General features: G+C 42.0%; 1 protein-coding gene across 10 annotated transcripts in view; it reads left to right on the plus strand.

Annotated features, from left to right (window-relative positions):
* The window catches only part of foxp1b (forkhead box P1b), a 150,336-nt gene that overhangs the window by 118,997 nt on the left and 17,289 nt on the right, over positions 1 to 14,050 (plus strand). For all 10 annotated transcript variants that reach the window (XM_051074689.1, XM_051074692.1, XM_051074697.1 and 7 more), the window contains 2 exons: positions 4,357 to 4,543; positions 9,805 to 9,912. In XM_051074689.1, the coding sequence (XP_050930646.1) occupies positions 4,357 to 4,543; positions 9,805 to 9,912 (295 nt within the window). The remainder of the gene's footprint in view (positions 1 to 4,356; positions 4,544 to 9,804; positions 9,913 to 14,050) is intronic.

Below are 14,050 nucleotides of genomic sequence, written 5' to 3' on the forward strand. Positions count from 1 at the left end.
CATAGGGAATTTTTCACCCTTAATAATGCACTAAAATGAATTATACTCAAAACTGACAGGATCATTTCTCCTAGGTGTTGTTTGCATAAACACCAAAACGAGGAACTCAATCTCGCTGTGTACAATTAGTTTATTGTTTCAGTTTGTTACAGCCAGTCAGACCTGGTTAGTTTGCCCTTGCAATCCATTGAAGGTTTACTCTGTGCCACTGACAGCTGTTACAACACTTAGGCTAGTGCTTCAGGCCCCCAGTTTGTCTTCCTATTCTACACATTTTCTGCTTGACTGTTTGAAGTTATTGATGACCTTTCTGTTTTCCACATCACTAAACTCTTTCATGCATCAGCGGGCCAGGCCCATGGTGCTCAGATCTAATCTGCAATATTCAGCTAGCAGTTAGCACTGTGTTGGAAGTGATGAGTTGATCTGCTCTGTTTGGGTCTCAGTGATTATGGATTCAAACTTGGGGGCAGTAAATTGGCATGACTTTTTAGCTGATTATTTTTCTTTCTTTCATTTCAAAATGTAGATACCAGTATAATTTTTTTTAAAAGGCCAGTGTTACTACATGCTCTCCACTGTATCCCTTTTTCCCCTGTGCCTAGACAAAGAAAGGAACAAAAGGTTTTCAAATAATAGGTCACTGAAACAGAGTAATTAAAGAAAAGTAGGTGAGCAGTCTGTATTTGTGTTTCAGGTACTATGATGCAGCTCATTTTTGTATCCATTTCCTGCTCTGTTAAATTGTTGCCTGAGACAGATTACTCATTTTTGCTGCTAAAACGATAGACTAAAGGAATGCATTTGAATTAGCCTTTCAAAATTTGATAGCACTAATTATGTATAAACTTGTAGATAGCAGTTTTGAGTGAAAAACAATTGGAGTGTAATTTGTTTCTCTTGTCGTAAATTCTTTTGACGTTAATGTTCAAAGTCTTGGAAGCGCCCAGACGGTATCTGTTATAAATTACAACAGTGTGTTTGGGGAGGATATAACTCTCATAAATATAAATTTGATCCATCCACCCCTCCCTCCCTCTCCTCACAAAAAGCCTGTCCTCTTGACCTGATAAGTGAGTCAGTGGTTGGTCAGACTCACATTGCTCAGGTGTTGTATATGTGTGTATGTGTGTGTGTGTGTGTGTGTGTGTGTGTGTGTGTGTGTGTGTGTGTGTGTGTGTGTGTGTGTGTGTGTTTGCATGCTTATGGACATGCTTATGTGTATGTGTGTCAGAGAGGAGGCGAGTGTTTGTGCACATCCTGGCTGAAACAGCCCCTCACCCTCTAAGGTTGCTCTGCAAGAGAGTGAGTTCTTGTAGCTGTGCAACATCATTTAAGCTGTCTGGGAAAGGCCAGTGGGACAGTGACAAGACAAATTTGTCGGTAATATGAAAGCAAAGAATGTGGCGAGCCATGAGGTGCTCACAGTGCAGCAGCACATCAGGGACAGCGGTGGGTAATGCGACTGACCTGTCAGTGATTGATACATCCAGCAGTGGGCTACTGGTAATAGTTCCTGCAGCATTAGGACAGGACATATTTCAGGCCTAAGGGGTGCATATCAGCAGGCCAGTGATTACGGCAACATAAACAGGGGTGCAGTAAAGGTCCCAGCCTGACGGAACAATAAACTAATAGCGATGTCACTGTCCCCCCATGGCACCAGCACTGTGTGTGAGAAGTAACAGCTCGGTTTAAAGAGCCTGGAGCACTGGGGGCCATTTTTTATTTGGGGGATGATGGCCTGCAACTGATGTCATTATGAACCTTAAATCAACTTTCTGCTTGCTTGAACATGGTCACCTGGGTACAGGGGGACAAGGACAGGAAAAGGTTGAAGAGCTCGGCCTGTCTCGGTGCCAGAGCTACCTGCAGAGGTAAAATTGAGTTGGGAGGCCGGTGATCAATCAACTGTCCCAACAACATACATTTTTTAAAGTGCTTGTCCGTATTTCCCAGTCGTAATGAGTGGAATAGTTGTGTTGAAAAATGGAAAGAGAAAAGATAAACCAATCCGGCATTTAAAGGATGGACAAACTGGGGACCCAAGAAAGAGGATTTACAGATCAATGTCATTATGTGTTCCACAGTAATCAGATGGAGAGAAACCCAATGCATTTTGTCCAAAGACAAAATAAAATACCTGCTGAGACATCCGCGTAATGATATTTTATTGTCATTTATTTGAATCATGAGCCATTGCTGTTGTTGGAAGAGGTTAGGGTTAGATACGAGAGGAGCAAGGGAAGAGGCAAGCAGAGAGCAATAAAACTATGGACTAGATCCAGAAAGAGACAGCTTGGTCCCACTCCGTTACCTCTCTCATCAGACCAGTCTATCCACTGCGGTTTCATCTGAGTAAACAGTGGTGTCGGGGTCACCAGGACTGCTGGGTAATTGAGCCAGTGTGGGCCGCCCTGTCAAGCACATCGGCTAAAAATACATCGCCCACTGTCACCGGGCACCAAGTGGGGGGAAAATGATTGGTCCCGCTGTCGGAGCACAGGACACTCGCATCACCAGTGACCTTCCCCTTCCAAACCAGCCATCACAGGGAAGAAAAAGAAACAACAAAAAAAAAACAGAACTTTTTGCTCCAAAGTCTCCTTACACCATCAAACAACAATGGGTCCTTTGATAATGCAACTGGAAATCAGCAAGCATTGGATTAGCATGCTATAACACAGACTGCAATATTAAGCATGTTTAGCCTGTCATGGACGTGCACTTCGATTAGAGCACATCAAGGCATTGAGGAGAATAAGGGAGAATACAGGCAGGCAGAATAGAGCGAGCGTGTTGAAATATTTGAATGAGGAAAGACGCTCCTTGGAACGTGGAAAGGTTATTGATTTGTCCTGCAATCATTTCCTGCTCTTTGATATGCAAACGATCTAGTGTGAATTTACAGCAATCCTATCAGACTCATTTCACAGTTCTTAGCCCCTGCGTCTCTCTGGAGTCCTCCGCCTCATTAGGCCAATGTTCTCCATTACCAGCATAATTAAAATCTTTAGTAGCTTATCAAATTAAAAATATTTTTGCTGATCGTATTGAGATCTTCACCTCACAGTTATTTTCCACAACAGGAATAAATTAAGACTAAGCATTTTGCACACAATGTATTACAATCTGGTGCTTGAAAGGAGCACTTCTGGTATCTATAGAGCTGGTGATGAGAAATGGGGAGGGGTGGAGGATCCAGAGAATGTAAACCCAAGTAGATAAGCATGTGCAAATCATCTTCCATTTGCCAGTGCTCATTTTGAGAATGGATTTAATTAATTGTAATGTTAAACGAGTGGTCTTGCCCATTTGCTCTGTGGTTAAATTCACCACATATCCAAGGGCCTATTTCACCACGCTTAAAACATGTGGCTTGTTTAAGCACAGATCTGAATACAAATCCACACATATTCGCCTTTTAGATCTTTCAGTATGTCATTAAACAGGGTAACCCAGATGCCTCCTGTTTTGACTGAAAATACAAATAGCCACAGATTCTGCACCCAGGAGGCTTAATCTTATTTTACATATCAGCTTTATCCTCATTTGTGTCAAGTGAAACAGACCTCTCCAGCACAGTAACAGACACACTATAGATGGACACATATATATTGTGTGCCAACAAAGGCTCTCTTCTCTCAGACATGGAAAGTGGGGTGCACAAACACACCATTATCCCTCTTCATCCTGACTCTGGCCCTGGGTGTCGGGATCGCTGTCACTCATGGGGAGAAAAAAAGACATGCACACTCTGTGGATGTGTTTCCAGCATACAGAAAAATGTCTTCTGTCTTCAAGGGATTTTTTTTTTTTCAAAGGGCTGTGTGAGCTGCAGTGTGCTTGACTTGTTAAATGAGGTTTAAGTCTTCTGTGTCAATTGGAGGCGGTGCAGAGCTTTAAGTATTTTGCACATTAATGCGCTTTTGAGAATATTACCCCAGGGTCCTGTTTCTCAAGGAGGCAGGGGTGGGATGTTTTCTAGTGTTGCTATTGTAAACTTTTTGTTGTGTGTGTTCTGCACATCTCTGTTGTTGAGAGAAAATGATGGTGATTATTCAGATTTCATGCCTTGTCTAGATGTTAATTATTTACTCTGGGCATGAAATTTGCGTGAATGCCAGGGATTTGTGTATACAAACACGCTTCAGATCACAGGGAAAACGGGAGGAAGAGAGGGAGGTGGCAGGGAGGGTGGGGGGGAGTCAGGAGCTCTCAGTGCATTACCCTGTAGTGGAATATTTTCTAATTAATACTCGGCTTTGTTTACAGACGCTTTGATTTAATTAAGTGATGAAGAAGAGAGTTGGATTAGCTGTTAATTGATTTAATTATCCAATTTGTTTGTCTCAGGCATGATTCCAGCAGAGCTGCAGCAACTGTGGAAGGAGGTGACAAATGCTCACGTGAAGGAGGAGCACAACAGCAGCAACAACGGCCACCGGGGCCTCGACCTGTCCTCCCCGGCACCGCCAAAGAACCCACTCCTCAACCAGCATGCCTCCACCAACGGGCAATATATGAGTCATAAGAGAGAAGGGTGAGTCCCTCCATCTGCACAGACATATAGAATTTTTTTGTCTTCTTTTATTTGCTCATGTCTTGTGTCTTTTGCACGCTCTCACAATGAGAATATGGGTCAGTGAAGACATACAAGCTCAGAATGATCACAGCTCACACCTTTATACAACATTAGTTTTTCAGCGCACTGTTCCTTAAGTCATTTGTAACCTACAACTGGTAATTAAACTGGTGAAACAATCTTCACTGTCATTTTAGTTTAAAGCAAACAGAGGGCCTATGTGTCATATATTCCCACTTAAAATAGCTGGTTCTCACAGGGCCTTAGTTGATGGACACGTCCCCAAAGGTTTGCTCAAATTACTATTAATTTCTAGTTTTTTTTTTTCATTAAGGCCAACACAGTCACTTTTCTGTGTTGCTGGATGCAGCTGGGGATTTCATAGGAACACCTGGCAGGAATGCAGGGATTTGGAGGAATGTGCATGCAGTCGGAATGGGATCACCATACTATTAATGAGGGGGTCAGAGCACTGACACCCCCCCCCCCACTGCTATTGTTTCAGTTGTGCAGCTGGGACTTAAGTTGCATTTCCCTGTGAACATTTTGATTACCAGCGTCTTTTCAGTGAAGAAAAACATTTCCTTGTACACTGGGAACTTGATGACATGTAGAATCAACCTGTCAGTTCAGGAATTGAAAAAAACAAAGCAAGAACAACAAGCTATTATATGCTAAAACAAAACAAACACTGGGTGTATCATATTTTCAATATGAATCATCTATGGAAGGCGTTTGCTCTCTCTCTTTCTCTGTGTGTGTGTGTGTGTGTCTTTAAGGAAGGAATTAATTTAGCATCTTACACATTTGCTTGTTTTCTTGCACCAAAGCCTGATCTTTGAACTGCTAGTGAGGAGCCTCCAGGCACCATGAGCTCACTGCATAACATCTGACTTGTGTTTCAGTGATCAAAACCTAGGCGTCATTATGAAAGCAATGCCGATGAAAACATGTTTAGCACAGTAAACCAGCAGGCCTTTGGAGGTGAAGAGGGGCTGCTAGTGGAGGGAACCGGGGGGTTGTAGAGAGGATCTGAGTGACACTGACAGGAAATACTATGATTCACTGATGGAGAGATACAAATGGAAAGCAGCTATTTCTTTTCAAGTAGTGCTATCAGTTTTAAATAGATTGATGACATACTACCTGTACAGACCTATCCTCTTTACTGTGTTTCAGAGTTATCTTCCAGCACAGACACTGGAGAAAAATATAATAAAAAATGGGTTAGTTGCGTTAGTTGCTCCCACAGTTGACAGTATCCACAGGATTCCGGTTCTTCATCCAGCACCTGGCTGAATGTCTGGTTTTTGTGTAGTTAAAGACAAATTGCAGGGGAGGATATTGACTCACTCACTCTATCACACATTGTCGCAAGCGAGCAAACAAGGTGAGCATCGATGGCAGGGAAAAGGCAAGAACCAGCCTCAGCTGAGAGCTCCATGAAACATCAGAGAAGACATAACGCGAGAGCTGGCAGCCCCTCTGCCTCGCACTGACTGTCAGAGATTAAAGAGGATGTCAACAGCAGTTTAACACAAGCTTAAGTGAAGAAGGCAGTCTCAGTCTGAATATTCTCGCAGTATCTTAGATCTGTCAGAAAACCGGGCAGGTGATTCTCATCCACAACATCTGCTCCAGGAAGTCCTGGATTACCTACCCAGAGTTTCAAATGTGCGTTTCCTAAGAACAGATGACTGATACGAAATGAGTGCAAACATTCTTTATTAAAAGCAGAATGATGTGAATTTAGATTCACACCACCAATAATCCTTTCTTGTGTTAATTTTGGAACACTTAAATTGCACAACTATCAAGAGCATTATTCCTCTCTTTTGAAGATGCAGACTCAATTCTAATCAGACTCCATGGGAAGAAAAATGAAATATTATTAAGTATGATTATTCTAAGCAAGGCTCTGAGAAAACGTCTGTGTTATAATCCAGGGATTTGAATAATCAGGTTGAAGATAATGGGCTGGGCTGGCCTGGGCGTAAATAGAGAGCATCCACTCATCCTCCCAGTGCTGAACTTAATGAACTTTTAATTGATGCGGTTTTGCAAGTCCTTTTGTCATGCAACAGAAACAAGCCTCTCTGCTGATGGGCCTGTTTTCCCGACTGGCTTCAGATTGGTTTACAGCAGGCCCTAAGTACCATGTAGTTAGTTTCATGTGTCATATAAAATATGCCCAGGCACAACGACGCCTGCAACTAAAACCTTAAGTGCATCCACAGGAATCACTCACCGGCTTTGCACTTCCGTCTTAAGGAAGGAGGAGAAATTCAATCACTGCCGGCTTGACACACCGAAGATGAGGCACGTGTTCCTGCTTTTAGTTGTCTCTAAGAACACTCTGGCAAGGCAGGCTGGGATTTCTGTTTGTCTGAATAACATCCCTGATATGACCAGGGCCTGAGTCACTCAATCTGTCAGTGCGTGTTGTTCCCCAGCCCACAGCCTGTGATGCATAGATAGAGATATACCCCTGTGAGCCAGGTCATCTTTATTCAATGATTTGCTTATTTAAATGAAATGTGCCTGATCTGTATCTGACACAAATTCCCAATACAGTGCTGCATCAGCTTTGTAAGGGGGAGCATCCTCACAAAGCACTTGGCCCACTTTACTTCCCAACAACCATCAGTAACCACAGCTTGGGGACTGTAACACAGCAATCTGTTAAAGAGATAAATAATCAGATTTGGCACAGCACTCCCATCTCTCTCTTGCCTTTCATTTGTCTTACACCAGTAAAAAATGATAATTAAATCATTTAGGGTAAGGCAGGCAGTGGCACAGAGAAGACGGCAGGAAAGGATCAAGTATAGGGCCTAGAGAGTTAAAAAGGGGAGGGGAGCGGGTATGGACAGAGGATGGAGGGGGAGGACACAAGGGAATAGGCTAACATCACTTCCAACGATGAGGGAGTGTGTTGTGACTGGTCTCACACACTGTGGCCAGACTCTGACCTAGCATGGTGGACATCAATCTTCCCACTTTTGCTGATAGATTGAGTCCATCAGCACACGATGCCATAGATCATGACTTGTTTATGGCCCAAAGCATCTCATCAAAAGAAGTGAACTAGAAAACAACTGGCTCCCAGCTGTCGAAGCCATCTTTGTGTGCAGTTCCTCCTGTCTGTCTGCACATAAACACAATGCAACACCTGGAAGGTTCACACATTTTCTGCCCGGGTCTGTAGGCACTTTAATGTTCTTTCTCCTCTAAAGGAAGCTGATGACACGGTTTTTCTCATCGCTGTTACAAGATCATTAGAGTGTTCTTCCTCCAGGCTGCCTGACAATAATAACATCCTGACAGACCTGTCGTGGGTGCAAGTCAAATTTAACACAACGCAGGGAGCTGCTGAGTATTTTTTTTTTTCCATCCTGAACATATTCTCAAATGGGAGAAAACCCCGTGAATCCTACACTCTTCTCCTATTACACTAATGTAGCTCATTTGGTGTAAATTCTGTCATTTACTACTGTTTAGCCATCCACCGTTTAAAAGGGCTCTTCTGCCGCCAGCCCCTCACAGCGCTTTGTGCTCACTGATTCCCAGCGCACTCCACATTTCAATATCTTATTAATACAGAATTAACCAACAAGCCCCGCTCGCAAAGAATTAAAAAAGGATCTCTTTAAATTAAAAACCAGCGTTACCTTCACCAGTCCACACATTTCCTTGTTAAAAACTCATTATTATAGGTCTTCCGCCATCTATTTATTAGCTGTATCAAAACAGAGGTCTTAATGTGAATGCATAATTCATAATTGAATAAAAAAAAATCTGATTTTTAAAAGAGGGGAGGGATAAAAAAGCTGCTAACCACATTCATGAATGCTTGACTGCTTCCTAATTGCAATGCAATTATCACATGTTATGAACAATGTGAACTCTTAAGCAAGTAATTATAACACAAGGAAACCTGTGACGACCTTTAAAATTTCCTACTTGAGGTACAGTTTTACTAACATTGATACAAATGAGATTTTAATCTGAACATCAGCTTGTTTAATCCTGCAAAATTGGCACACCACGTTTAGATTACTTTCTTTTTTTACTAATTCATTTTTACATCCATTTTTAAATCCCGGCAGATGGATGATTGGGCTAAGAAATGTGAGATTTTATTATTTTCTGTATTTATTTTTCCTCTATCCTTAAAGACATATCTTGAAGTAGTCGTATTAGACATTATCTCTTATTGAAACTATGTATGTGAATGAGATTTTAGGGGCTGGAGTTATTCCCACATGGCAACACAACAGTTTGTGGTGTAATGAATCTCCCTATCTGGCCCACTGTCTTAGAGAGCAGGGCTCAGACTAGAAGAGAAGCAGCAGCATTGTGCTCATGAGCCACCAGAAGCACAGGTGGTAGCGATATAGGCCAGTCCCCCAGGCTCTTGTAGCTGAAAGTTGTGTGTCTTGTATAGTGCCCGTGTCCATATGGCTGCCTGTCTCGCTCTCTTAGCAGACACTGCCTCTCCACACAGGCTGCTTTTCTCTCAGCGCTGATTGTGGTTAGCTGTGGTTGCACGCCTCTCGCCATATGGAAGATGTTGTAAAGTTTGTTTTTCAGGGATGTTCCCGCTATTTAGACTGATTGTATGAAGCCATACGCTCCCCAAAGATGCGTGCTTGTCAGCCCCTGGTGACATGGATTGGTCAGTAGATAAATTGATACCAGGCGGGGGATGTTTACAGTTTGTGCATGGTGTGAAAGTGCCTGATGCTTTTGGGAGTTTTCATGTTGCGGTACAGACTGCTCCAGGTGGGCTCTGGGACGTGATGCAGTGGGCAGCACAGAAACAACTGCAACTGAGGGAGCCCCCCTTGTAGTCATGATCAAAGTGAATTGTAACATGGCTCAGTGATACTAAATAATTACATATTGATTTGGTTGTGCTTTCACAACATGAGTCCCCTTTTTTTTCTGAGAGGAGCAAGCAGAGATCACACAGGTACACTGATTCCACACAGACCAAGGCTCACAGATCAAGTAGAAGTCAAGGTTTTCAAGTGGAAACAACAGACAGTACACACAGGGAGGTGCTAACCTTAGGCATCAGCTTAACCATAGACACCATCATCCTTGACCTCTTGCTATGTTTTGTGACCACAGGCCTGTAAATGTGTTTGTGTTTCAGAAAGGTTGTGATGTGTTATTGTTATTGACATCTGTCTCTCTGTGAATTTCTCTTCCAGGTCAACGCTAGAAGAGCCTTCCCCCCACAGTCACCCTCTATATGGTCATGGGGTTTGCAAGTGGCCTGGATGTGAGGCAGTGTTCGATGATTTCCAGTCATTCCTCAAGTAAGTTAAAAGTCATAGCCCGAGATGCGTTTCTATCACAGTTTGTGTGTCCTCGTGTTGGGTCGATTACGCATTTTGTGACCCCCCGGCAACTCAAAGGCACTACAGGTGCAGCTGGTTGTTATTCCTGAGAGTCTGTACCTGGGTTGGCCCTCTCTTGACAAGGGTACTGTGGCGGGGTCTCCTTCTGAGAACGGCATGGGCCTCTAATTCCTGTGATAAGTGCAGTTCCCATGGTGACGGGGGCCGTTTTTCCCAAACAAACAACGGTAGGATGTTTATCTGTGGCAGCCCACACTTAGGGCGCTCTGCATGTTTGCCCTTGTCACTGGACAGGAGGACTGGTGTGTGTGTGTGTGTGTGTGTGTGTATCTGACTGTCTTGCTCAGCTTTTTCTGTCTTTCTGTTTTTTTTCTAGCTCCCTTCTCATGCTTTACTTCTTGACTTGTTTTTTGGTCCACACCTCAGCACTATGTTAAATTTAACCATGTATACAGTACTGGGGAACTTCAGCCACAGTCCACACCTGCTGTGTAGCATCTTTTCAGTGTAATAGGTTTGACTCTTTCTAGCCTGACACAGGCCTTTTGTTTTGCACCATGATTCCCTGCCTGAGTCAGACCCCTGGTTTACTAATCAAGCCGGTGTGCAGCGCGCTCTAGGTAATCCAACACATAACAGCACCATGGTTACGGAGAGGATGAAAACATCTGCGTTGTGGCAGCAGATCAATGGCTCACTGTCACCCCAGATTAGTCGCACTTTAAACAAGATATGACACAATTCCATTATCCTAAAACAAGCGCTCAGCGAACACACAGCTTCCTCACAGACGCAGGAGAGAAAGGTGCTGCAGAGGGCGGCCTCACAGGCTGCTGAAAGTTTTGACTGTCTTTGTCAACATTTTGAATCCTCTTTTGATCATTTATATAAATCCACTTTGTGCATAGTTTGCATTTGAAAAGCTTATCACACTAGATTGTACAGTACAGTTTCTGTTCAGGATGAAAAAGAGGCTGTTACTCTCTTTAATTTCAATTTAATAAACATCCTGTGACACTGAGTTATTAAACCACGCATTACACACACATACACACACACACATTCTCTTTCACACATAGACACACATATTTCAGCTTTGGGAGTGACTCTTTAAATCCATCACTATTTATTGTATTCTGACATTGCCTCACCCTTTGTTTATAGAAGAGAGGGGAATTAAATTCAGTGCGCCTGGTAGAGCTCTGCCTGAAAAAGTCTCCAAGTGCACTCTGCTATGTTTTTACAAGTGTTTTTATCATGGCAACATCTTGTTTACTTTAGTTGCCTGCTCAAACTGCTTGGAACATGTTAAGAAAACATTTGGGGAGAGTCTCCACAAAGCTGCCTTTGTTTAACAGCAGGCGAGAGTGCAAGCAGCTCACCAAGGTGTTAACTCTCAAACCCTTAAGCACTTCCACATGAAACCCAGCAACTGATACTGCAGGCCTCCAAAAAGAATCAAAAATAAAAACAAAGACATCAGGCATTATAATGCTTTTACAAAAGTCTCCTAAGGTTAGGAGAAATGTTGAAAATATAAGTGAAGAGAAGTGTTTATGTATGTGTGTGTCTGTGATTGTGTAGTCAGCAGAACACAGTGTACCGTGTACCAGAAAGAAAGAAAGGTGAGGAGGACTCTAACGTCAACCAGATTTCAGCTCCACATGCCAACAGTAACAACTAACACGGGACTGAAATGTTGTTTTAAACTGTGTGTGTATTTATTCTATCTTTTAAAGAAAACATTACATACCTACACACACTATCTTGATAAATACAAAGCACCAAATCCCTGTTCCTGTTTTTGGGTTCAGCATACAGAAGGGTGGGGTTGAGTTCATAGCGGAGCCTGGTGTTTTTATAGGGGTCAAGACCCTTCTCTTCAGTGTCCAGTCAGAGGTCAGAGCTAGTGAAACACTGTAGTGCCCTCTAGTGCTGCACTATCTGTCTGCTGAAACCACAAAAACTTATCTCTCACACCTCCACACGATGTAGTAATTGTTTTATAAGTAATGCAGCCCTGCATCACTGCAAATAAGGCAGACTTATAAAATTAAAAATAAAATCACACACACAAATAAGCCCAACATAAAGTAATGTAAAATAAAATAAGAATATTTTTTCTTCTTTCTAAATCTAAACAGCTGCAGTCTGTAGTAAGTATGAAAATAAAAATCATCATTATGTTTAAACATCAATTTTCAATGCATTTCAAATGTAAATACTACTGTAAAGATATGTGCATTTAATTTAAAATTCCACCCAGGAGTGAAGATAAACCTTCCTTAGAGACAGCCTTAAGCTCTGGGTCCAGTCTATATAATTAGAAATTGTAAAGAAAAAAAAAGAAGATAGGAAAACTAACTGATATGTAAAAGCCGACTGTTACAGGAATGCCTATTTAACTTGTTTTATTGTGGCAATTTACATTAGGGACTGTCATCCTGCCAGAGAGCTTTTAAAAGTGGCTTCATTTGAAGTCCAGAAAGTGACACATGCCAACGTTCATAGTCTCTCTCGATGTCAATTCCCCGTATCCCCTGCTCCCGTGTCCAGACACTCCTCTCAAGGCTGCATTAGGGCCATTTGAATATTTCATTTCCTATTAATTATGCACTGTGACTCTCCATGTCATTAGAAGAAATAAAGTGGAATGTAACAAAGGATGAAAAGAAGCAGGGCACATGTCTCCTATGAACAGAGAAATTCCAAAGCTGCTCACGTAGGCCACCCTTCATTGAAAATTCAGTCTGTGCCAGTTAAATTGAAGCTGAAACGTCTTTACCTATTATTTTCTTCTTTGAAATTTAGTAAGATGTCCTGAAATGTTTACCAGTTTCATTTTCTGAGCTACTTAATTAAATGGGCATTTATTTGACTCAAGCAAATGGAAAGCCCAGAGAAGTCTGAATTGATTTCAGCAAAGGGGCTATTGCCCACGCTTTCTTTAAATATGCCTTTTTAATTTCTTTTTCGCCACAATAATTAACATGAAAGGCCTGAATGTATATCACAGTCATTTAAAAAAAATGTATTATCCAAACACAAAGGGAAGACCTGAAGGGGGGTGGGGGGCTAAGTTTCCTATAAAGATTTAAATCACTCACCTCAAGGTTGAAAATGCAGCAGCTGGAGTGAAACTTTCACATTTCAAGCAGAGCACTATCAATTTTCCCTTCCCTTCACATGTCTATTTTCTGAGTGTATATGCAGTGTTTAATGCACAAATGTGTTGTCTGTACATAAAGCAATGGCGTCAAATTTATTGGGCCATCATAACGCCAGCGCTGCCACTGTGCCTTCACAGGTTGACTCTGGCTATTTTTGATTTGCAGTAAATGACAGAAAAAGTGCATTTGAAAAAGGCAGACGCGTCACACACCTCTCTCCCATCTGCCGGCGCCACCATGAGCACACACAGACATGCCTTGGTGACAGTGACCTACATGGTCACCGAAGATGTGATATAATTTATGATATATATAATATATTGGATCCATTAGCGAGCATAATGAAGTAGTGAAATGAAAGGGTATTTGTGAAATCAGTTCAAACATCCTGCTCGGATTATGATTAAATGATTAATGAAATGCCCCTGCATAAGCATTTTCAAACAGTAATTCATGCGGCGGCTGATAAAATTCCTCCAATCATATTTCCTTCACTCGTGAACCTTATCTCCACCATTTTATATAAATCACAGGGAAAAAACCTGTCTGCTGCCCGGCAAGCTACTTATTTAGATTAGTTATAAATGTACAGGAAAAGAGAACATCTTCCCCTGTATGAAATAATCACATATAATTATATCCATAATTCAAGTTTGTGACAGATCCCATCTCATCGTCCTGTTGTCCTCTGCATTTGGTCTGGCTTTAATTTGAATTCTCTTAATTTTAATGACAAGATTAACAAAAAGAAAAAAAAAAACAACCAAAAAGGGCAAATTCAACGAGGCAAATGGAACCTGCAGTGATGAAGAAAATGGCATCAGGCAACTGGTGCATAATTTAGCAAAGGACTCCAACCTGAAATTCTTCAATCATCCCTCTTATCTGTGAGCTGAAGTTGAAGCAGACATGACTGTCATGAAATA

Source organism: Lates calcarifer, linkage group LG12, assembly GCF_001640805.2.
Source record: "Lates calcarifer isolate ASB-BC8 linkage group LG12, TLL_Latcal_v3, whole genome shotgun sequence".
Lineage (NCBI taxonomy): Eukaryota > Metazoa > Chordata > Actinopteri > Centropomidae > Lates > Lates calcarifer.